The sequence below is a fragment of the Nylanderia fulva genome, unplaced genomic scaffold (assembly GCF_048542155.1).
Source record: "Nylanderia fulva isolate GAGA-0341 unplaced genomic scaffold, ASM4854215v1 Scaffold16, whole genome shotgun sequence".
Lineage (NCBI taxonomy): Eukaryota > Metazoa > Arthropoda > Insecta > Hymenoptera > Formicidae > Nylanderia > Nylanderia fulva.
In genome coordinates, this window is record NW_028189835.1 from 3,900,729 (window position 1) to 3,925,632 (window position 24,904).

Genomic DNA, 24,904 nt, shown 5'->3' on the forward strand with positions numbered 1-24,904 from the left:
TATTTTAAGAGGCAATTTCGGTTTGGCTGAGTTAATTTACGTCGGGGAACTATCGGGGCGCTAAACTACCCCGGCAGTTACAGAGAGAAACAGAGAGAGAGAGAGAGGTCGGATGGCGCGCCGGTGTCAATAACCGTCCCGCGAACTTCATCGACAACTTGTGTGTGTGTATCGAACTCCCCGGAATCGAAACGCGAATTATCCGAGGTGGACGTAGCGCGCCGCGCTGGGCTCTCTCTATTCCATTGGCATATCGTCGTGTATATATACATATATACAGCCCGTTCTCCAACTTTATTGCGCGTCGCTTAATTGGATGTAAAGGGAAGTTGGAGTTTGACGACGGTTACCAATGGACTGCCGGCTGTACATAATATCGCACCGACGGTAATCACCGGGTTACTTCCGGGACCCTTTGGTGAACGCGCGCGATTTTTCGTTGACGTTTCTTCCCACGTGTGCGTACGCATGTGTTCCTCGACTCCCTCATCCTCGCTCGTTCGTCGCCGAGGACGTTCGCGAGAAGGGAATTTCATCGCTCGGCGAAATTTCCGAGTCGGTATAAATTCCGGCGCGCCTTCGTAATTCGAAGTCGTCGTATACATTGTTGTACGTTTCGAGCCGGGGGCGACTGAGGGAGGACGAAAGGAAAAGGACCAGCACACGGGCGCCCCATCGGTGTTCGGTATAGCCTAAGTTATTGCGCGGGACTTAATTGGATGCAAAAGGAGTTACAAACTTCGGTAGGGGCCATGGCCCTCTCTCGAACACGATCTCGTGGCTCCCACAGCAGCCGTCTTCGCTCTCGCTCGTTTTTCTCCCATCCTGTCTCTCTCTCTCTTTCTTCTTCTCGCGAAATCCGGCTTATGATCTTTTTCTTCTCTCTCTTTCTCGCTCCATCTAATCTCCCGACCACGATATCGCGTACAAACAACGTATACGAGTGTGTATACACACACACACGTTGCACATGCGCAATCAGCGAGGCAAAATCAGCGAAGACGAGAAAGAGAGACGAGGGAAGAATAGAGAGAGATAGGAGCCAATCTGGAGAATGGTTGTTGTTGGCCCGATGATTCGCGCGAAGGAAGGACAGGGACGAGAGTATCAAAGTGTCAGACAAGGAAGGAGCGCGCGTGTAGCTGGTAACCCGCCTCTGTCCACTTATTAGCCGCTTAATGGGCCGCGATGTACGGACCACGGATGTGTGCTGTCTTTCTGCGGGGTCATCAAAAGAGGCGGGCGCGTCCCGTTTATTTAGCAAACACGCCAAACCGCAAACCCCATTTATTCTTCGGGCGGTATAAAGGGTTCGAAAAAAAATGAGGGAGAAAAATCGAAAAATACTGAGAGGCGTCCACGATTCGCTAATAGCTCGCGAGGGTAGCGAGATATGGAAAATAAGAGAGAGAGAGAGGCAGGGCTCGATTATCGCCGCGGAAATCGATAGATCTCGCGAGTTAACGGGACGTAATTAAAAGCGCGAGAAAATTTGTGGCCGCGCGCTCTTTCTTCTCTCAGTCTTCGACCTCGCCATTATCGTTGATCTTTATTTCGCGGTCCGCTTTTGCCTGCGATCCGATATATGCAAGTGGATTAACGGTAAATGCTCTCTTGTTTCGGCGGATCATATATAATTATCCGCGGTTTCCATTTTTTTGCGGCACTTACGGTATTATTTAGAATATTCATGGGTATTTCAATATTTTTTGTTCACATTGCGAGCGTAGCTTTACATTGTATTTACATACGTGTATGCTTCATTATGGAATATCGGGAAATATAATCGATATTAATCTTATCATTCAACTATTAATAGGACGACTTTTGTATATGAAAGAATATCTTCTTTGTCAAAAATTATAACTCTTTTAGTGTGAAAAAAACTCTGTTACCTAATAGTTTATTTATAACGAATAACGATTAAAAATTTAACTATGTTAGCACTTCAATACAGATATATGATTTTTATTAATATACCGATTCAGTGTCATCTATATTAATTAATATTATGAAGGAATAAAATAATTCCAAAAACTTTCAATTCATCAGTATCTTTTCCAAATAAAATGACTGTATTTAAAATTCCCTGCTCCGAAATGATCAAATAAGGATCAAGAGAATTACTAATTAATTATCTCTCCAAGTAAACGATTTCAGGGTTTCGGACCCTGATCTCAATCATTTCCTTCTCGATCGACGATGTCATTCGTTTTCCGACGAGAGCGGCATCGAATTCGAAGAACGCGCGCTACGAAAAGACTCTCGACGACCAATGCGGTATTAATTTCCTCACCGTTCGATCATCCATCAGCTTCTTCCTGACAGAGACAGATTCGAAATATGCGCTTGCGACGTATATTCCGCGGCTGCCACGCGCGGCTAAGAATTCGAAACAAATCCCGTTCGGCAACGTAACGCGTCGGTTTCGGCTCGTCAAGAGCCGTACGTCTCTCGTGTACGAGAATCCGCTATCGGCAGACATCGTTCGATCCGTGAAGGAAGGCAAATAAATAACGAACGCGAAGGGAGAGCCGCGAAAGAATCTCACCTACGCGGAGGCGGCTTCGTGGCAGCTGTCGATCGAGCAACGCTCAACCTCCGACCCGAGCGATGCTGCGCTCTTCCTCTTCTCCGTCGTAGGTCGCTCGATGAAGCCGCGGCCGATAAGCATCATCTCCGAGGCGAAGCGAGCGAGCGGAGAGAGTGTAATTCGGTCTTCTTCACAGAAAAAAAGGAAGCCTTGATTCGAGTATAATTTTATTCTCGAACGCTATTTGATTGATTTAAGCATACAATGCTCTTTGTAATCACAAATTTTTATTTGCCTTAATAATAAATAAGTTTGGGTGAAATATATTTTATCCTTAAGATATATTCTTGTTTGAAAAATCGCATATGGTAAAAACAAACTTAGTCACATTTGAACTAAGACTTATTTGACATTTGAACTTCAACCAAGAATATTTGGCACTTTGTTTTAAGGATAAACTATCCTTCATCCAAAATTATTTATATTTGGCGCTATTATAAGGATAAAATATACTTGAATCGAGGCATATTTGCATTCTCTCAAGGATACTGTTTTTTCTGTGTTCTTCTTCTTCTCCTTCATCTCTGGGCTTCGTGATCGGTCCAGCGTAATCCCTGAAAACAAGTTGCAGGAGAGTCGATGAATCGTGGAGCGCGCCTCGTTCGTTCAAAGTTACAGAAGCGGAGTTAATTAGGGGGAAAGGAATGATGACTACCATCGGCGAACGCGCGCCCGATTAAATTCTCTCATTTCGAGCGATTTAAAAGATCCCAAAATCCATTTGGTCGAAAGTATCCCCTAAATATATCGAACCTACGATTCGCCGAATTTTCCGAAATCGGAAGGGTCCCAAAACAGGACGGACGTAGAAGAAGAGTAGGTGGCCGCAGCGCGATGCAGGCAGGATGCAGCGCAGTGCAGCGACGGAGGAGGGTTGCACGCCCCGGCATTCGGTTAGGTTAAATTTACTGACACGCTTCCACAGGCCGCGCTGGCAGCCCCGAGGCCGTCCTCCTCCCCCATCTCCCTCTTCTCATCGTGGCTTTATGATTACCTCCGCCAGGTCCGTCCGTCCAACCCTTCACCGTGGAATCTCGGCTGGCATCTAGTTAACCGGGAACGACGCCGACACAGTCCCTTCTGCACGAACTTCGGACTTCCCGCTGCGAGCGAGAGAGGCCAAACACCATCTTCACCATACCACGGGGCCCCCTTGGACACCGTGTTCAATCTCTCTCTCTCTCTCTTTCTCTATAGCTCTCTTTCGTTTCTTTTAATTCACGAGAGCGCGAGATAGCTCGCGCCTCTTTTCTTTCAGCGCGCGCCAGATCGATTATGGCTCCTCGCCTCCTTAGCCAAGTAACTCTTTCCTCGTTTCTCTTCTCTCTCTCTCCTTCTTTCTTTCTTTCGTAATTTCCTCTTCGTTTTCCTCCTGCTTTTCGTTTTTCACCCTCCTTATAATATCGTTTGCGTCCCGTCGTGAATTTACGAGACCGTTCTTTCCTTAATCCGCGCGAAACTTTGACTAGATTCTCGATTCGGCTCGATGTCGAGAAAAAAACGAGAGAGAGAGAGAGATCGACCTTGGAGAGTTATTTATCTCGCGGCTCCAAAAATGCAATATATATTCCATACATACACAGGCGTATTCCCTTATATATATATATACGAGATCCTCGCAAAACACACCTCGTTTCTCCGGCGTCAGTTTCGTGTCCAATTTACATTTTGTTGCTTATACCAACGATAAGACGCGTCGCTCCTTCGCATTAGCAGCGAATGCATTTTCGTTTTCGCGCGTTATGTCACCGCGCGCGATATATTTCCGGAAACCGCGTACATCCGGGGTGTAAAACTCAGATTCGCGATTGCCTTTGTGCAATTTTCTGGACCCGGTTCTCTTAACATGTGTAAGTAAGACGGACTACCCGCTGAGAGAGCGGGAACCATGCTGGATCCTTGGGCGAGATAGCTCGCGCCTCTTTTCAACATCCACCGGATTGATTATGGCTCCGCCGTGTGCCTGAGAAATGTTGCCTCGCCTCATCCTCTTCCCACCGGCTCTCGCTCCTTTCGCGTTCGTTCGGAGCCGACCGGACAGGATCAGGACGATCCTCTTATCTCCTCTATCGACCGGCCGGACATTCGAATTTGTTTTCGTGAGCGGAATGTCCGCCGAGGCGTTCCCGCTGTCGACTCTCTCTCTCTCTCTATCTTCTAGCCAGCCGGCTCTTTTTTAATAAGCCGTAAATAAACGACGTGCCGATCACGCCGCAGGAAGAGCGGCATATAGCGAGTCTCGCTTCACCTCTTGAGATGATGCTCTTGAGACGCGATTTTTCGGCTGGCCCAAATATACGTTGTTGTTTACTCGCGTCCCTCGAGCGACATAAAATATGATACCGTTTTCTCGCGTTTTATCCCGACGCGGGAAGTTCGCCTACCCTCTTTGAGTAATGTCGCTCGAGCTTGGTGTACAGGGTGTTCATTGCGTCGGCTGTCAATGACAGAAGTTCCTCGAATTCGCGGGCATTTTTTTTTTTTTTTCGATTTTAACAGACGCGTACTGCCTGTCAAAAGTTATCGCGCTGTCGAATTTTTAAGTCTTCAATATGATGAAATATTAAGCAAATTATACACATGTTATGTATGAATATAGGTGCAGGTAATTAATAAAATCTATATTAGATTACGTTAATTGCATTTGTCAAAAATCCAACGAAATTTAAGATGAACAAAACTCAAATTTGTTGATATTGAATGTCTGCTATAATTTTAAATTTCTTGAATCTTTTGTAAATAAACTTTACATAAAGTTGTTGCAAATTTTTCAAGAATCTGTCATAACAGACGATAAACGATCCGGATGTGTGTATATCTCCGTGCAAAAGTGTTCGGGCCGCTTTTCAGCATCCAGCTGATCGATTATGGTTGCTCGACGAGAAGAGATGCTCGCTATATACCTTATTCGCGCGAGTGCTATTCGGTGAATCTGGTGATGCGTCGTGGATGCGAACGTCGCGGGATGCAAATCTTCGCGAAAACCTGCGTTGACAATACCATCCTTTTGGATGGATGCGACGTGGTGTTAAATTATTTATGATTATATCCCCGACTCGACCGTAAATAAATCCATTTTCCATTCCGTAACGCATCCGCCTGCTAAGCGATCCGGCAGTTTACTTTATACCGTGCACTTTAAAAATTAGGGCTCCACAGGATATTTCGAAAGTCGAGATAAATTGCAAATAATGCATCCTGTTTTCCTTGTTGCGCGGAATATTAATCGAGCTATTAACGTGGAAGGTGGAAGCCGTATACTGTATATAATGCTCTAAAACCTGTCTCTTTTATATAGATCCAGAATATAGTCTCGGTGTAAAGAAAAAAAAAATTCATGTCGATTAAAGTTACTTTATGTATTTTGACTTTAAACACGTTGTCTACATATAAATCATTTCTACGAAAAGATGTAGAAACAGAAATGCTACTTTTAATTGTTTCCTCTTGCACGCAAATCAAGATAAATATTTTAATTATTTTTAAAATGCAAAAGGAAAGAAAGAAAGAGATTTCTCTCCTGTCCCCTTGATTTACGTGATTACACATTTATATACGAAAAGCTGGTAAAATACAAAACGGTACAAAATTGAAAGAAGATTAAACAGATTTTATAATACATATCTCACCGTCTATATCTGTTGAAATTTAATGTATCGGATTAAAAGAAATCCACACAATCAATTGGAGCATTTTAATCTGTGGTAATGCCAATATCCGATGTAATCCGATAGAAATGATACGGAATATCCGGACCACACGTGAATTCAGATACTTGATGTACCAACGATATATACAGCGCGGTTATCATAGGAGCATGAGAGAGGTATTTTCAGCGTATTAGTGTTGGTGCATCAAAGAGCGCGAGAGGAAGAGACGCGTAGCGGTGGAAAATTACGTCTGGCCCGCGCAGTCGGTTACTTAAGTTGGAGTTTAATTAATGCGCGAGCAAAAATACGCGGCACTTCTCTCTCTCTCTCACTCTGCCACGTCCTGTGAACACTCAGCGTGAGTGTATAGGTGCGCAAGGTTCTCATTGCACGATATTTCTCTCATGACGTAAAAGCATAAATATCGTTGCGCGAGAGGGATGTTTGTGACCCGGTAAAGGGGTGAAGAGGGTGGAAGAGAGGAGAGGTGTTGTTTTTATTCAAGATAAAAAAGAAGGGAAAAATATACGAGAGAGAGAGAGGGAAAATGCGCGCGAGGAAAAAAAATGCGGATTTATCAAGGGCGCGAGATAGGTGGAGGATGGGGGATGAAAGGGGTAGAGGGATGAAGACGGCGGTGGACCGTCTCGAGAATGCATCGTGCCGCCGCTGCGACGTGCTCTCTACTTTGCATAATACCGCTCTAGTCGTTAACTCGATGACATTCGAACAAAATGCCGCCGTTTCGCCTTACGACGGAGCGCGTCGCGTCGGAGGACAATTCTTCCTTATACGCTTTTATATATCTTTCTTCCTCTCTCTCTCTCTCTCGCGCCCTTTCTATTGTCCCGACTCACTCCCGAGCATATTTAAGTGGCGCAGTTACGCGAAACGAATTGCGTTGCTTCAGCGCGACGATAAACATCGATGGTAAATTCACCCGTGTCGCAAATACAACGGATAATAATAGCTCTACCTACTGCCAGATATTCGTCTAATCTGTTCCGCCGAGGTGGAGGTCGCGATTCGATCGCGTGATTCGAGCCGGAGACCGCCAATTTGCACGTTCGGGATAAATTGAAGGCTTGACATAAAAAAAGAGTGTAAGTGTTATGCTTCGAGGAAATATCTTTTTGTTGAGGTAGGCTGGGTGCCAAGACTATAATAGCAATTTGCAAAAGACACCCGCGTGCTTACATGAATATTTATAAGATATGAACAATCTTAAGTGTGTATAGAGCTTTTCATCTACCATTTTCATAAATAAGATAATTTTATTAAAGCACTCTTTAAGCACCACTTTTTCGATTTAATTAACAAAGGTTAATTTATGTAATATTATTACAATAAGACATCATAATAATATAACGTGGAAAATCAAAAGATTGCGTACAATTTATATAATAAAAGTTATTTTATCACGTACAAGAAATTTAAAATCAAATATTGTTGTACCTCTCCCAAATGTGCAACTGGCTCAATTTGCGAAATCTTAACCACAGACCATTTAATCTAGAGCTATTCGCAAAATCGAGTTTTGAGTTATTGCATACACTGGGCGATTGATATAAATATATATATATATATATATATGAAAACGTTAAGCGTTAAATTACACGCAAAAAGCGATATTGAGTTTATCAATTTTTTATCTACTTTCTTACTTTTATTACATACTCTCTACTTTTTATTATATACGAATCTCCAGAATCAGCTGTTCTTTTTAGTCGCGATAAGATAATAATTATTTGATTCCAACCAAAAATTGGCCGCTTAATTAATGACATATACTCGCAGCATCATTTCGGGATCTGAAGTATATCGCGTAACACACTCGATTTATATGCCGGGCTTGCGCAAGCAAATATAGCCGCGATACGTATACAATCGCGCAAGACTTCTGAACGAATGCCCGCGTCCGCCAGGTGCTACATATTCAATTTCATCCGTGATTACGAGCGAGAGAACGCTGTCGTACAACGGCGGTTGCCGCGCAATTAGTTTGATTTCACCCATGGCTCGCGCATCGCGATGATGATCGGGCCGGTCCACATTTCGCATTCGACCGCAGTTTGACCGATATCCCCGAACAATTACAAATTGTAACGTGATTGACGCCGGCGGCAGCTGTTTCTCTCGCGTCTGTCGTCGCGATTTGTCCTCGCGGTCTCAATTACCAATCGAGATGGGAAATAGAGGGAAGGGTTGCTCGCACGAATTAATGACTTCTAATCTGACTAATTATCAATCGCTCATTCGTATCGCCGCGGGTGGTCTCGTAATAAAATTGACACTATCGAAGAGAGAACGGTATCTAGTTGCGATTAAACAAACCCGCGTCGTTTTACGGGATATAGATACATTTCTTCACCATCGGGGCGCATTCCGAGGGGATATAAAGCGCGCGAAATTTCCTGCCGCGCAATCAGAATCGAGATTTTATTGCGGGAAAGAGCGATAAGATTCACGAAGATATTTTTCAACGAGATTTTAATGACTCGATTTTTCTTGTTTTCCTTCGGAAATGGAATTAATCGGGCTATGTATATGTGTTCAAATTAAAAATGCTTTTTTATCGCAGATTCGAAGACGTAACGTTTTAATTGAGATGTTAACTTAAAATTAACATGGTTTCGAAACGACGTGTGTTTGGAAACAAAGAAAGGAGGAAATTGTTAAACTTGTGCGCGCTAAGAAATTACACGGTTGAGTAAGGATAATTGTTAGAGAAGAGTAAACCCGCAGCAACGACAGTTGCGGCAACTAAATTCTCGTACACAATGTCGGATTAGAGGGGATATATATGCTGTCAAGTAATCGATAAGGCATAAATACCGTGTCTCTGTTATATGTGTACCATATACACAAGGCCGAAGTGTTGTTTATCGACGCGACTTCGGTTTCGTCGGATTGCCGAGATTGTCCCCGAGTGTGTCGACGTCTCTCGTTTCGTTACATTAACCTGAGGTAGTGATCATACTCGCGGAATGAACAAGCGTATGGTGCGATGCCTCTAACCTGATTATCGCCGATTAATCCGGTTATGTAGAGGCGCGAAATTGGCCGAATTACTATTAATGGTCCCGCATCGCGATCGATGAAAGTTTCCAGAGAGATAGAGAGAGAGAAAATTTGCGAGGAGCGACTAGTGTCAATTTTACAGCTAATTATCATCTGTTAAGCGTTCCTTCACGCGATTGTAAAATATAGCTTTCGATTTTATATTCCTATGATCGAATATAATTACAGGGGAGTACAAGCTGGAATTGGTTTCCAATGCATGGAAACTTCCATTCATTGATCATCATATTGACCTCGTGACTTGATTACATTTGAAACGGTTGTGCGTGACCATAATAGCCACTATAATCCGCTTAATTATTAGTTACGTTTAAATTGCTATAAATGCTATAAATCGCGCTTGTACAAATCCGCGTAATGTCTGTCCGGATTGATACCGTTTAATAGAGCGCGTTATCATGACATATAATCCTCACAAATACACACAAGTATACTTTTATACTAATACTTTTATACAGATATACCCGTACATTTATACACATATGCATGGGGGCATTATTTAATAAAAAAAAAATTATTTAAATGAAAAAAATGAAGAATAAAAAAATTGTAATCCTGCTTCCTCATCCCTGAAAAAAGAAAATCCTGCGGACGCCCATACACTTACACTTCTCCGCTTCGTTTGCATCGGCGAAACAAACTTTGACAATCCCGAGGGTATAAGAATCCATGTAGAGATTCAGAGGAAATCCATTTGACGCATTATCCCGGGGAAAACGGCTGGCAATTATACGAAAGCGAGGCGCGATCGCCATTATATATTAGTACGGTCCTCGGACCGAAAGAACAAAGTCCTCCGCGACACTCAGGCACGACTAATTAGGAGACCTGTTCCGCCCAAGGGATAATCGATTCGGCAGCTTTGTCGCCGTGGCATTCGCGATTAATTCTCTCGGTCGCGACCCCAGCTTCCGTTCTCTCCCCTATATTGCTCGTTTCAATAAGAAACGAGCAGAGTGGCCTCGACGAAGCCAGAGACCAAGGGGTCGAATAAGGGAGAGGGCAAATTCATAACGCGCGCGAGGAAAATCGCGGATGTGCGCCACGCGAGCGTCTCGAATTCCCCGTAGCGCGATGCATACGTAATGCGATTCACGACGGGACGCATGCGAGATCTCTGCATCCGGCTCTCTTCTGGAGAGGAGATCTCTCTTGTCCCACGTCTCCTCTTCGGCTCCTCCCTTCGGAATCTCTCTCTCTCTCTCTTGCTCTCCTCGACTCGGAGATCCTGCCGGATCTTTTCTGCGTATAGGTATAGGTTGCCTTTCCCGGGTCCTCGGATTACCGGGAGATTCTCTCGCATGGCAATCAACGCGCGACCTCGCTCCTCTCGCGCGTCCTATTGAACTTTTGCCTCGCGCGCGTTCCATCTGCTCTCTCGACCTTCTCTCTCCCGAAGGCGAAACGCGACGACGTGTGCTCGCGCGTTTATCGTATCGTCGTTTTACAGAGGTGTCGACGTAGCTTCGAGGCACAGACCTTTAAGTTTTCATAGGCTACGCGACTTTTCACACGTCTGCGAGAATTTACGAAGGAATGTGTTACACGAATCCTTTCTTCTCTCATATATAGGTAGAGAAGCTTTTTTGTTCCCCGTTAATTCATTGCTTCCGAATGGAGACACGAGTTCTTGGAATATATATATGATGCGTGAAAGAAGGAATTTAAAAATTAATTCAATTTAAAATACAAGAAATTTAAAATACCGGAATGAATCAAAAGCAGAGCTTTATGTTAATATCATTGTGTTGTATAATGCAGGAGCTATGGTATGACTATGCATTCATAATATTTGTATGCAAACAATATTACAATTATATGTTATAATTCAAATAACATTCTTTCATAATAATTATGATAATCAAATTAATTATTAGTTTGATATCTCTAAAATATTGATTACGATATGACTACACTGTGTAGTAATATTGATAGCTATAATACGCATTACAATTTAAATGATCTTTTCCAAATATAAATTATTTTACACTTTGGTATATATTATTGACATATTTACTTTATATTACTTATTAATTATAAATATGGTAACGTAGATACATATCATAATTAATATTTTAAACATATGTATTAAGTACGCATAAGTTATCGCGCATACATAGGAATAAATCAAATTTGTATCTGTATTTTTTTAATAATAGCAATATTCTAAAAGAGCATGTATATTATAAAATTAATAACACCATACATAAATAATTATTAGTCCAATATCTCTCTCATATAAAATTATTAATTCAATATAATTTCTAATAATATATACAATATATATATATATAATGGACATTCTCTACATCGCATCCCTCTATAATCTCTGCATTGCTGCATCGCCTCGAGATGATTCGCAAGCTCGGCCAGTAGAATACTCGAACGTAATAGCTCTGTAAATTCTGCGAGCAAACGCGCGCCACGGTTCGCGTACCTAATTTTACTCACGAAAATGATCATTAAACGGGTTAGATACGCCCTACAAAGCAAGAAGCTGAATATATTTCGGCTAAAACATGAACACGCGCGATGTTTACATTCGCATTCGCGAGTCGCGCGACTCGCGATCCTTAATGCTACATTTGACAGACGAATTGATACGCGAAGCGTAACTCCGATAGAGAGACAACTCGCAAGACAAAAGCACGCGAAATAATATGCGACTCTACGAATATTATCAATGCGACGACTTGGAAAGAGTTGTTGAATTTTGAAATATTAATCTTCATATTTTCCGGATAAAAATTAATTATATATAATCAAATTAGTCGAATGACAAATTTTTGAATTTAATAATTTTTATGATTGATCTATATGCATATTATTTGCTGTTACTTCGGATTTTTATATCATCGACAGAGGATAAAATTTGGAAAATCTTAAAATTTTCCAATTATACGGACTTGAAATATGCCTTAGATGTAACTTTTACATTTATCTCCTTGTATTCAACAATTTTATTGCGTTCCCTACGTCATCATTGTACACGTGCGAGTTCCGATTCGACTCGGTTACAGCTGCCGATCCTTTTGACGGGCACGCATATCAAACGGCTTAAACGATTAAATTGAGAGTCGCGAATCTGCTTGAATCGGCGAATTGATTCTTTTTATACGAGCGACGTGCACGCGTCGAATGTTCCGAAAAAATTTGCTACACATACCAAGCTAATGTGATCTGATCTGTTTATTCCTGCGTCACGCGAAGATCACTCTGTAAAAAATTAATTATAGTGGATGATTGTTACATAGAAGTTTTGGGCAAGCTCCAACTAATATCAGGCATTAATTTGCATAATTATTATAATTGAAATATTTTCCATACTCTGGAGGAGACTAGATTTTGCAATATATAATTTATTAACTTCATTGTAATATTAAATTGATATAAATACACGGCACGGAAATATTATTAGTTTCATTGAATATGAATTAACATATGGATTTTTATTTTATAATATATACAATGGTTTAATTACCATATTATAAATTAAGATTTTAAAAAAATTAAGATTTTGTACTTTTCAGCAAATATCATCAAAGTTACAATTTAATTTCAACATTAAAATCTATTTGTGTAAAATGTATATCAAGTATATTTGAGCTTTATTGTATATGCACGAAATGCATTATGCATCTTTTACTGTAATTTTCATGGTCAATAAATTTAATTTTTAATGGATGCAATCAAATAGAATATGTGGATGATACGACGTGACTATAATTACATATTAATTAATGTTTTATTTAATATAAAAGTTAAATGTAAACGCGGGAAGAGGAGAAGGGATAAATTAAACATTAGTATTTTTTAATCACGAAAAAACGGAAAAAATATAGTAAGTACTATTAAAATATCGTTTTTTAATTTATTCCAATTTATTCCAATTTTTTTTATTTTAAATTCAATTAATTTTTAATTTTCTTCTTTTGATATTCAACTGATAAATATATTACACATTTTAAAGAATTTATTTAATGAATTAATAATTACTAGTTTTAAATCTAATTCTTCTCTTAATTTATCATTTCATCCATACTTATTGGATATCTTAATTTTATTTTATTGGAAACAAATTAAAACGACATGAAATTATTATAATCTTTTTATTCGTGGATTAGAAAAATATTATATATATATATATTATTTTATTAATTTTATTAATTATATAAAATATTTGATATTTTATGAGAATTAAATAATTCTTGATAAATTTTAATAAATCTCGCGGTAAATCGCGTCGAAATCGAATAATTTTACTAATGGAAAATCGTTGTATATACCTATCCGTTTATTATTAATTAATCAGAAATGGAAAGAATGTTCAACGTAAAATTATTCCATAAAACATCACATATATATTTGGCATAAAGAAATACTTCGAAGCGACAGCACGGCCTTGGTGTTTGTTTATGTCGTGTATCTGTGCTGCAGCGCGATACTCTCTAGCCGACAGGTAGTAGGAGGCGAGTTATTTCGTATCAGTGTTGTCCTTCGAGAAGCAATCGCGACAAGATCTAAGAGAGAATGCTCTCGCTATTAACTATTCATAAGCGTATCAAAGCAACGGCTATTCATCTATTATAATATAAGCAGATGAGTACGTCGTGCGACTTATTCATTCAAAGTAGGAATAAAAACGAAATAATAGAGGAAGATTAATTTATGGCAATTTTAATTTATCGTATCTCGTAATATTTACAGACGGCAATTATTTTTTAATCATTATCATTTCATAATTAAAAGAATAGATAGATATAAAAATAGGTTAAGTAACGGAAAAGAATTGATGTATAAACGCATGAAATAATACACGAATCGTTGGATAAATTACTTAACGCTAACGGATACTCAATACATATTTTTGAGATAATAATTATAACAATTTTTGTTTGTTTGTTACAGATTAACGTAGTCAACTTCCTGTTACACATGGCGACCGGTGAGTCATAATTTTTATTTTATGGTGAATAAAAATATATTCACGCGATGCCGTTTCTGCGTTACATTATGCGATATCGCAAATTATCAAGTATTTCGGAATTCGCGTATAGTACACGAATGATCGCGGCAAGATAAAGGCCGTGCCAAAAGGGCAGATTTAATTTCGATTCGTGTCGCCGTGTTTATTTCACCACAATATATACGTGCATATCACGGGGTCCTGATCACATTCGTAATTGCACGTTTATAAATAATGCACGCGGCATCGCGTAAAGCGTGCAGGCATGTATGCGCTCGTCGCGATTCTGGGATCGCATAGGCTAGAAATCTTTAAAAGACACTAGGAATAATATATACCATTAATATTAAAATGTTAAATATATTTCTTAAAAAAAAGCTTTGAGAGTTTCATATAATTTTATTTTCAGTTATATAGAATAAAACTAATGAAAATCGACATTCTCACGTCGCCTCTCCCGCGCTATAATATTATATAAGAAAAAATAATATTACAAGAGAATAGGAATTGTTTTCGTTGAGAAAAATAAAGAAAGTATTTTGTAGCGGACAATTTGTCTCTTTATTACCATCATTTACGTCGAATCGTTGCGTCGACCGACACGGAATGAATAAATAACGGGGCACATCGGCACTCTATCAAATTCAATTGATTCCTACGCGCGCGCGCGCGAAGATAAAGCGATGACGAAACGAGGAACCGAAACCGCACGTCAAGTACGTACTTGAAACTGGCCGCGAATACTTTCGTCGCTGGTGGCACGTGAAAAGCACCGTTGTTCCGGCAACCGCCGACGGGGTAATAAACCGCGTATAGGTGAAATTCATGACGGCGAAACGTCTACCACTCTTCGAGACGAAACGCCGCCCCGGTTGGTGTCGGCTCGTGTAAAGTCGTCGATATCCGGTCCCGGACTGGTTTGATGTTCTCGCATAAACCCGACCGCGATCGTACCGTTCTGCTCGTACGTCGGACGTTAGGAGGAAGTGGGTGGAGGAGAAAGGACCGGAAGACATCGATCTCTTTCCTACGGCCGCGTCTCGAAGGAGGAAGAAAAACTTTGCGTTGTATCCCTCACTCGTTTCGCGCGGTCTCCCCTGAATAATCTAGTCATTCGTAAATTTGAAAATGACTCGCGAGAGACATACGGTGGTTTCCGGAATGTGTCGCACTACGAACTTCTCCGGGTTCTCCGGAAAAGAATGAAAAAAATAGGAAAAAAGAAAAACCGTCGAGAGTTAAGTGTGCGCTTGAAAGTGCACGAAACTTCTTTAGAGAGAATCGTGCTTACATCGGCACATACAGGTAAGTGTGCGTATACGTATTGACGACGCTTATTTATACCGATCGTTATTTTACAGTTCTAAAAAGGATTTTACTTCGTCAGCGTGTATATTGGTTTTCTTGTCACACAATAATAAGTTACTCGAAAAATAATGAATAAGATCAATGAAGACGATCTACACTCCATTCCTCTCAGCCATAGAGCCACACGCGATGTTATTGCGATAATTAAGAAAGAAATTTTGGAAACTAAGGAATTTGTAAACACAAATCTCTATGGCTGAGAGGAATGGAGTGTAGATCGTGTTTTTAAAATAAAAAATTAAAAAATTAAAAAAAAATTAAGGAGCCGACTTAATATTCTTTATTATTTCTTAAGATCAATGAAATTTATCCTCGATATTAATTCGATATATTAATTCGTGTCGCTAACTCGAATCATGGATATTTTTCTGGCGAAATTAAAGAGTATATACGAGAAGTATCTTGGAATTTGAAGTAAAAGGGGTAAGATCCTAATTAAGTGAATTCTTGCATTCCGCAGTAATATACGTGCATTTAATCGAATGAAAAGTCGCGTTCCGTTAATTGCGGGTAAAGTTCAGTGGATGATCGGCCAGAATTGTGGCCAGCATCGTTCCGACTTCCTGGCGGAAGAAACACGGAAGACGCGCGGTGATAGACGAGAAAAACAGACGGTAATCAGGAAAACCGGTCGTTCGCCGAGAGAAAGATAACCGGGGAAGAAGGAGAAGCAGGAGAGAAAGAGAGGGAATGGGCGCGAGAGAGACTCGAAACGAGGTAAAAATTGATTCGGCAGGTGAAACCTCCGGCTCTGTTCTCTGTTGATTTAAGCAACGTACCGGCTGCCTCGTGCTCTATAATCATGGCGAGCAGTCCATTATTACTCCACCGCCAGTGCCTATCTCAACTCGGTCCTTCTCCACTTCACGTCCTCGCCATATCGCTCCTCATCCTCCGGCTTCGTCTTATTGTTTTCTCTTTCTCTTTCGTCCTTCCACAACTCTCGCTTATATCCCGCTGCTCTCCTCCTTGCCGTGTGCTCGTACGTATATATACGGACACGAGAACCAAACTCCACCTTCCTTCTTTCCTCGCTGGATAGTAACGAGGATAACGAGAGGATCGTCCCAAAGACCGCAAATAATAAATACTTTTCTGCGCGCTCCGTAAAATTTCTCGGCCGATTTTATACCGCGACGCGCGCGGCTTTCCCAGAGAATCGTAAGTTTGAGGAAGCTGTAGCATTACTCTCTCGTGTTTCACAATTGCGGGGATTGCGCCGCAAATAGCCGCGCGGCTATAATTGACCGGTAGAATTTCGCTCGCGGAAACTTCGACCGAGTAGATGGATCGAAAATTAGTAAGTACCGGTACTGAGAAATTTTAGAAGTCGCCCGACAAATTTCTCTTTCTCTTTATCCCCTTATGTATCAACCATATGCCTAATTAAAAAGAAATATCCATATGTTTCTACGTTTGTTTCTCATTAAGTTCGATAGATAAGTGTATCGTGGGATAATTATGCGAATTTTTAGTAGCCAATACCGCATACAAATTTGCGCACGATAACATCGGCATTATATATTCCCCGGCGTGTTTGGTTAGGAATTATATTCTGCAAAGAATATATTTAATAAAGAGATATCTTTCTTTATTAAATAGAGTAAAAAACAGAACAATATATGATAAAGCACACAAACCGTTTTTCAGCATCCGAATATATCTACCCTTAAAAAGTGTATATGTTGTAATAAAATGTTGGGTATAATATTCTAGTAAATGAGTATCTCGATGTATTTATATCGTAAAAAAATATCAATATGCGCGCATATAGAATAAACAACAAGCAAATTTTTATTACGAACGAATACGCTTTTTATTACGAACGAATATCGATAGATGAATGTGATCGGCGTTCAAAAATCCAAAATGTTAGAAAGCGACGATTTAGAATCCATTATCCAGAAAATTCATTCCTCTTATCTTCGTTTTTCTCCTCTTCTTTTTCTCTCCCGTACCTACAGCCTCTTTTTGCTCCTGTAATTTCGATCCTCTCGGAGGATCTCTTGGATTCGGATCCAATTCGATCGGCTTTGGCGCGACTCTTTGGATATAGAAGAATGGAATTTCTGAAATGAATTATTTGCACTCGCGCTGTTTACGACGTGAGAGATAAAAAAGATCGATGAGTGAAATGATCAATACGCCTATTTATATTATCTCACGACGGAAATATGTTATTCCGAAACTAAATATTGCTCGTGTATCTCTGACGTTCTACACACACGCTTTTTCGTTTATATCGTATAATCTTTTACAAGCCTTTCTCTAGTTGTCAGCCAGTTACGTCGGCGTCATTTTTTTTCTCCGTATCCTTCCTGTCGCGCGGTATGTTTATTCAAATGAGAGGCTTGTAATTCGGCAATTCACCCAACCCGATCGCATGACGTTTCGTGTTATGCGTCGAGACATTCCATCCTAGAATTCTTCTTCATCAATATTCACTCTATAACGACGAAAAAAAAATCACAAAGGCGTGTCCTCTGGGGAATCTTTGGAATTAATACATTTTTCAAACTGGTTTTTAATTTGATATTTTTGTGAAAATTTCCGGCAGTGTAATAGTAGCGGATCCTTTGCAAGTTTTTAAATTTTGATATTGAATATTTTCATTGACAAGTTCTCCATGTCTACGCTCACCCTGTCGTTGCCATCCGCGTCCAATCTCTCGCCTCCGTATATACCTACCCGTGAATTTAGTGCCCCATTTTCTCATCGTAGATGCGAATTTTTCTTTAACGAAAAACTCTCGGACGTTTCCCTCGGCATCTAAATTTTTAATTTCACAGTCCCTAGTACGCGATCCTTCCCGCGGGATTGATTTTCTCGGCACCGGCGACGACGACGGACGGCTGACTTTACGGCTTCGCGAATAAATCGCGCGCTAGCTTTTTCGTTTGTTAAGTTCGTTTTCGGTCGACGATACGGATAAACGCGTTACGATTTATTCCGCGAGTGAAGAAGATCCTGCTCTCGGCGCCGTTTGCGCTTATGCGAGTTAAATTGCGCCATGGCGTTATGGCGGTCATGAGTTATCGCACTATGAAGCGCAAAAATAAACGTCCCTTGGCTTAGTTACTTGCCAGCTGACTGTGCCAAGCGAAATATTCAAAGCAAACTGCCAAGGTATTTAGTTGTAGCATATATTATTACCACACGCTAGATTCTTTGTTACAATATTGATTTGACTATTCTAATATATATACATATATAAATGTACTTCACATATTAATTACGTTTCATTAAATCCTGCCATTTTTTTATTCACGCGCGCAAAGTATTGTATAGGTGAGATATTGCATAAAAAATGTTTCGTTTGATTTGAGATTCTCCTTTGACTCTGCTTTATTTCAACTCAACACTCTTTTTCGCTTTTATACATATCAAACGAATATTTAATTCGACGAATGTTGATGATGGAAAGCTTTTTTTTTTACAACGATTTGCGATATTTATCGAGTTTCATTTTTTTCCCAAGTAATTAGTATTATTCTCGAGTATACTTGAGAAAAGAGCCGGAGGTTTGTTGAATTAACACATTTTTTTTTAAGTACGCGTTCGGTTAGCGTATAAAATATTTAAATTTTGCCGTCGGTTTCGTGACTACCGTGGCACTCTCGAGCCGGAACTACAGCCGAAAGTAGGTCGAAGTAGACCGCAAAGTGAACGAGGTGGAAGTCTTAACAGAAACCGTCAAGATGATGTAGGGCTTCAACGAAGTTTGTCCTACCCATTTCGCTAAATTTCAGTTGCAGTTGGCATTGATATTGTCAGCCGATGGATATTGCTTACATTAGCCAGCTTGCATAACTTTGTAGATAATAAGACCATGATCCGCAACTTGTCTTATTGTTAAGTCACTTGTGATAGAATCACGAAAATATTTACGACTAATCAGTATATATGTACATTTAGGTACATATACATATATATATTTTTTTCTTTTTTTCAATGTTAAAAGATGCAAGCTGACAAATATGGGAATATAAGTGGATAACGCTTGATAAAAATTTCAAGTCGATTATATAATTTTTTATGTTTTACACAGATTCATACAAATGGTAATAATAAATTGCTTTCTATTGTCAAACAATGAAAACATTCAATTATTTATTGTATTTTACATTTTATAAATGGAAAACATCTGCATTTTACGTGAAATACGTAATGTAATTATTGAAAAACAAAACCGTCCAGATGCTACCTATATAATGTTGATTAAAATTGAAATCTGCTGTCTTTTAAAATTGCCAGCTGTTACGCCTTTTAAATTATGTCACTGCAGCGAATAACAATTTATTGACAGTGAGTGAGAAAAAATTTCGCGACATATACATATAAAGTACGAAATTAACACGTTATCCGGAATCGCGCGGGATCGGGAATATATAACGATGAAAACGTGCGGAATTATTTGTCAATGTAAAAGTAATTATCGAGTCTGCGACACATGTGTATACGACATTGTCGCCAATCCGGTTTTCATAATCGCAGCACGCTTCCTCGTAAATTTACCGGCACTATACATCATCAGAAAATATCGCTCCCCTGCTACGTGGTGTTCGGTGGGAGAGTGAATGCTTTTTTAAATTTTACGATGGAGAACGACGTCGGGTAGGATCGACACACGCGTCGAGAGCCCAAAGAAATCAAGCGAGAAAATGTAGCGCGCGGGAATAGAGTGCTCGAAAAGGAAAACAGTACCCGGGAAAAAGCCATCAAAAGTTTCACTTTGTAATTACGAACGTGGCAAGCAAGCCGAATCACGGATCGCTCGGACTCTCTATTTTCTGCTGGATGTTGCTTTTATCGTCTGCTATACATGTGTATAGAATATTTGTATATACACTGAAAAAAATATTTATGTAAAATTACATGATTAAGCTAGGTTTTTTTCCGACTCAGCATAATCATGCAATATTGATATAGATTGTATGTAATTTTATATGAAATATATTCTTACATATTTTCAAGATTAAAAATATTTCATTGAACATGTAATTACACATAGGAAATGTTAGGAATGTATAAATGCTATAAAATAGTGTTATAAAGAAAATAGATAAATACTTATAAAATAAAATTCTAATAAAGTAAAAATAGTAAATTTAAAATTACATAGTAATTTTACCCATATTTTACATGTATTTTTACATTAATATGTATTTTCACTTTAAAACAAATAAAAAAAAAATTACAGTGATAAGCAAGTAACTTTTCCAGTTCTGAACTAGTAATTTCCATATAAAAGTACATGGATTTTTTTCAGTGTAGAATCGCGCGAGAGATTGTTCGCTCAATGTTCTTGCAATTAATTCCTCGACATTTGCGATATAAGAGATCGTTTGTAAAATAATAATCATATTACATCTCCAACAAATAAACTTCATCTGTCTCGATTGCTACCAAGTGGTATACCGAGTTTATTTTTTCATAATTTGAGTGGAACCAAATAAGACTGACTAAAAAATAAGGTAATATTGAGAAAAAATTCCGCGAAGCATCTCATATAATGAGGGAAGGTCTGGTGCACGTGATAGAGTTTTTTTTTTAATTTTATTGACAAATTATTGAGCTATATAATTCACAGCATCAACTCTTATCTTGGCAATTTTAATTACATGTGGATTAATATCTCGCATGTGGAATTAAAGTACGGATTATTAAATAACTAAAGTAGATAAATTTTGAATCTTATACACAGCTAAAATCGTAGACTTTAAGACTATCAACTTAAATTTGAATGATAATGATTTTGTTGACAAATATAAAGATAATTTTCTTAATTAAGATTTTTCAGTCATTAACCAATCTAAATTGAAAACTGAATAACTAAAATTTATCTAATCTAATAAATATTATATCCATCTAGATAATTTGTAATTCGCACACACATGTGTGCATGATTTTTTTACCTTAAAATTTCAAACGTTAAATAGAAAAACTTTCAAGTTTAGCTACGAAGAATCTATTTCTAGGATCATCTGATGCTTTTAAGAGACATAGTTTTCATACAACTCGATGAAATACAATTCAAACCGATCGACGCGCATCGAAGGTGGGGCACATCGTCGTCGAAGGAGACGTAAAGAAGAGTAGCGGGTGGCATCTCTCTCCGGGAGAGCAAGAGAGAGAAAGAAAGAGAGGCAGTTTGGCCCTGTAATTACGGACAAACAGGGGGGAAGGGAGGGTGGTGGGGAACCCTATAATCTTGGCGGGACCGCCCCTTGTTTGCTTGTATAATTACCCCATGGCCCTCCTTCGATGGGGCCCCGATGCCGGGGCCTGGTTCGAATCCGTTCGTCATTTCGTTCGTTCCGTGCCCGGCCATAATGCCGATATCATTACCTAATGCATCGCGCATGCATTCGTGCTGCATGTTGGTTGCTCGTGGCTGCTCTCTCGCTCTCTCGACGATTTCTCAGGATTGACGTAATTGGCTTATTTGCATTGTTCCGTCTGCGCGTCTCTCCCCTGTAATGCGCGCGATGGATCATTCGCGAGCGAATCAGGGGAGCAACAATGCTGCCCTCTACAGTCGGCGTATAGAAAAGTGCGGGTTCCGCGAAAAGGTGTACCATTTCATGTGCAAGCGTGCTGTCGCAGCGGTCTGTTGCTATTGGTGAAGGTTAATTGAACGAACAGCAAAGGCAGCAAAGTAGAAGAACACGCAACTAGTTGATTCTAATTATTATTATTATATATAGTTTCGATCCTGAGAAGGACCCAAGTTTCAGGCTCGAAACGTAGCTGGAAAAATAAAATTATCATTAACCAGTTGAGCGTTTAAAAGATATATCAACCTTGATTGTTATATTAGTTAATTAATGGATTTTAAGAATAAAATAGATGAGTATGAGAATATAAAAAGTAAAAATCGTAATTTTAACTTTGACATAATAAGAGAACAAAGAAATCACTCTAATAAATTTTGATCACGTGACTGATTTGCTGCTGTAACATGCTGCGTATGCAAGGGCACCTAAATGGATGGATAATTGAAAATCCTGAAAGCGCGTAACGTTTTGACGAGAGAGTTATATATCTATCGAGGATACTTCCGGGATTTCTTTGCATGGCCACGAGCGTATATCCGAAAGGGTCGTTTTTGGCGGAAAAAATTGGAGTTTTGCAAAGGTTTCTCGCGAATCCACTTACGTCCGGGTACAAATAGCTGTCCATTGTCGGTATTCATTGCCGGGAATTTAAGGCAAACATTAAGTTTGACAAATTGTGATGTTTCTGCGAAATATTTACGTATAGACGTGACATGGTCGAAGTAACAAGGATTACTCTGCGAATTACGTGCGGATGTCTATCGTTTTATGCGCCCTCGGTGCAACGCCGAAATTGTGGGAGACCGTTTATCTCTCGGTCGTGAAATTTTTACGAGAACGTGTGTGTTCCCAGGCCGCTGTCTGTTACCCCCGCGAAAGTTTCGCCGGTGTAAATATTTCGCTAAGATAATAAGAAAATACGACGAGGTAATATTCCGGCTCGATGCAAGAGAAAGAGGGTCGAGTAATTCTTTTTATTTTTTTTTCTTTTTGTTTTTCGTTCGGCAAAGTCCTCTCCCGTCCTCTCGAAGTAGGCGCATCCCGTTCAATCCCGCGATAATTTCAACGCAAGCTATCCCGTCGAATTTATGGGCCGAGAGGCTAGCCAAGACGATATTAAAATAAACCATTACTCCGGGAATGAATATGAACGAACGACTAAATTATTTCTTAAAAGCCTTCTCTCCCGAACCGACCGCGCACTGAGTCGATTACATTAAATCAAATTAAGGTTCTCCTGCATTTTCATTCGCATCCCTCTCGACCCGCCCTACCTTTCTCTATTCTCCTTACTCTTTCGGCAGTCTGCTCTACCTACGGACCCGTGTAACCCATTAGCAAAATAGGATAATATTTTGGTCCCTGTTTCGCCGATTCGCGCGTCCTTCCTTCGTGGAATAAAGAACTGGCTGTCCGATTATAACATCGGCGGTTGAAACGAGAAAATTATCGGTTCGTGCCAGTCCCTGCTTTCATAAAACCTGCCGAAAACGGAAAAACGTATATATAGAAAATACGCCTCGCAGTTTGCGACCATTTAAATATTTGATATTAAGGAGAAACCTTATTTTTCTCCCCATCTTGATTCATTATTTATTTTATTTCTGCGATAAATATAAATTTCGAGTTACAACAAAGGGAAGAATCGTGACGACATTTTCGTTCGAACCGTGAGAAAATAGATGACATTTTATATGTGTTCTGAAATATTGCATTATATTAAAATAATTTTACAATAAATTATTCAACTATAGGGAACCGCGTTGAATTTTATTTATGATTTATTTTAATGAAGATTTCTAACAAAGATAAATTTTACTTAACACACTTACAGTTCGTTGACCCGTATGAAAGCGGTTCCGATTCCGGGAGTCGCCTCTCTGTGAACATTCAAGTGGAATCAACACTTGTAGAAGCGCACAGTGTACGCGTTAAATTACAGAGGGCGAAGAATCGGGTTCGAAATTCTTGCCGCGAGGCACTCGGATGCACCTAAAATTGCCGCCGGCGTGCCGCTAATTGGGCTGCGCGCTTTCGCTAATTGAGATTCGCGGAACTGCGGCCGCCCAGGGCATCGCAAAATTCGACACTGTCGCGAGTTGAGGTATCGAGACGCGTCGGCGCCGAGAATCCGCGCGATCGTTCACTGTCGCGAAGACGTGCTCTCGAGCTTTTCTTTTTTTTTCCCCCTTGTTTTCGCTCCTCTTCTCTGCTCCAAGAACGGACAAGCTGTCCGTATGTAGGTCGGCCCTCTTCGTGCACGGCCAAATGTTGATCGTCGCTCGCTCAAAGCGACGTCGCGTTAACGCGCGACTCTGCAATGTACCTGAACGACGCGACGCTGACGCGTCGCTCGGGGGTTGTAATTCACGAGGTGCGAGCTGACATTCGCGGGACAGCTCGCGAAAACACCCCGCGGAAATACGCGGATTCCCGTTTTCCTCTCCCCTCTCTTCTTTTCTCTCTCTCTCTCTCGCGCGCGTTTGGTATGCTTTTGATGTCGGAACACACCCCAGTCGTTCCTCTGACGACTCCTGTTTTATGCCCTCTTACGGCGGAGATGTCAGGGTGAGCTTTGCTTCTCGACGCAAAGAGCCTCCCGTCTTTGATGTCAGTCGCGAACGCGTAATTCAGACTCGGGCTGATTTTTAAAAGAGCGAATATATGTAAGAGATCCTTGGCTAATATG

At 40.1% G+C, this 24,904-nt stretch overlaps 1 protein-coding gene across 2 annotated transcripts in view; it reads left to right on the forward strand.

The window, feature by feature from the left end:
• Window positions 1–24,904, forward strand: part of LOC114940415 (uncharacterized) — an 87,682-nt gene that overhangs the window by 46,521 nt on the left and 16,257 nt on the right. For both annotated transcript variants that reach the window (XM_029315097.2, XM_085480857.1), the window contains exon 5: window positions 14,233–14,269. In XM_029315097.2, the coding sequence (XP_029170930.2) occupies window positions 14,233–14,237 (5 nt within the window). In that variant the 3' untranslated portion in view covers window positions 14,238–14,269. The remainder of the gene's footprint in view (window positions 1–14,232; window positions 14,270–24,904) is intronic.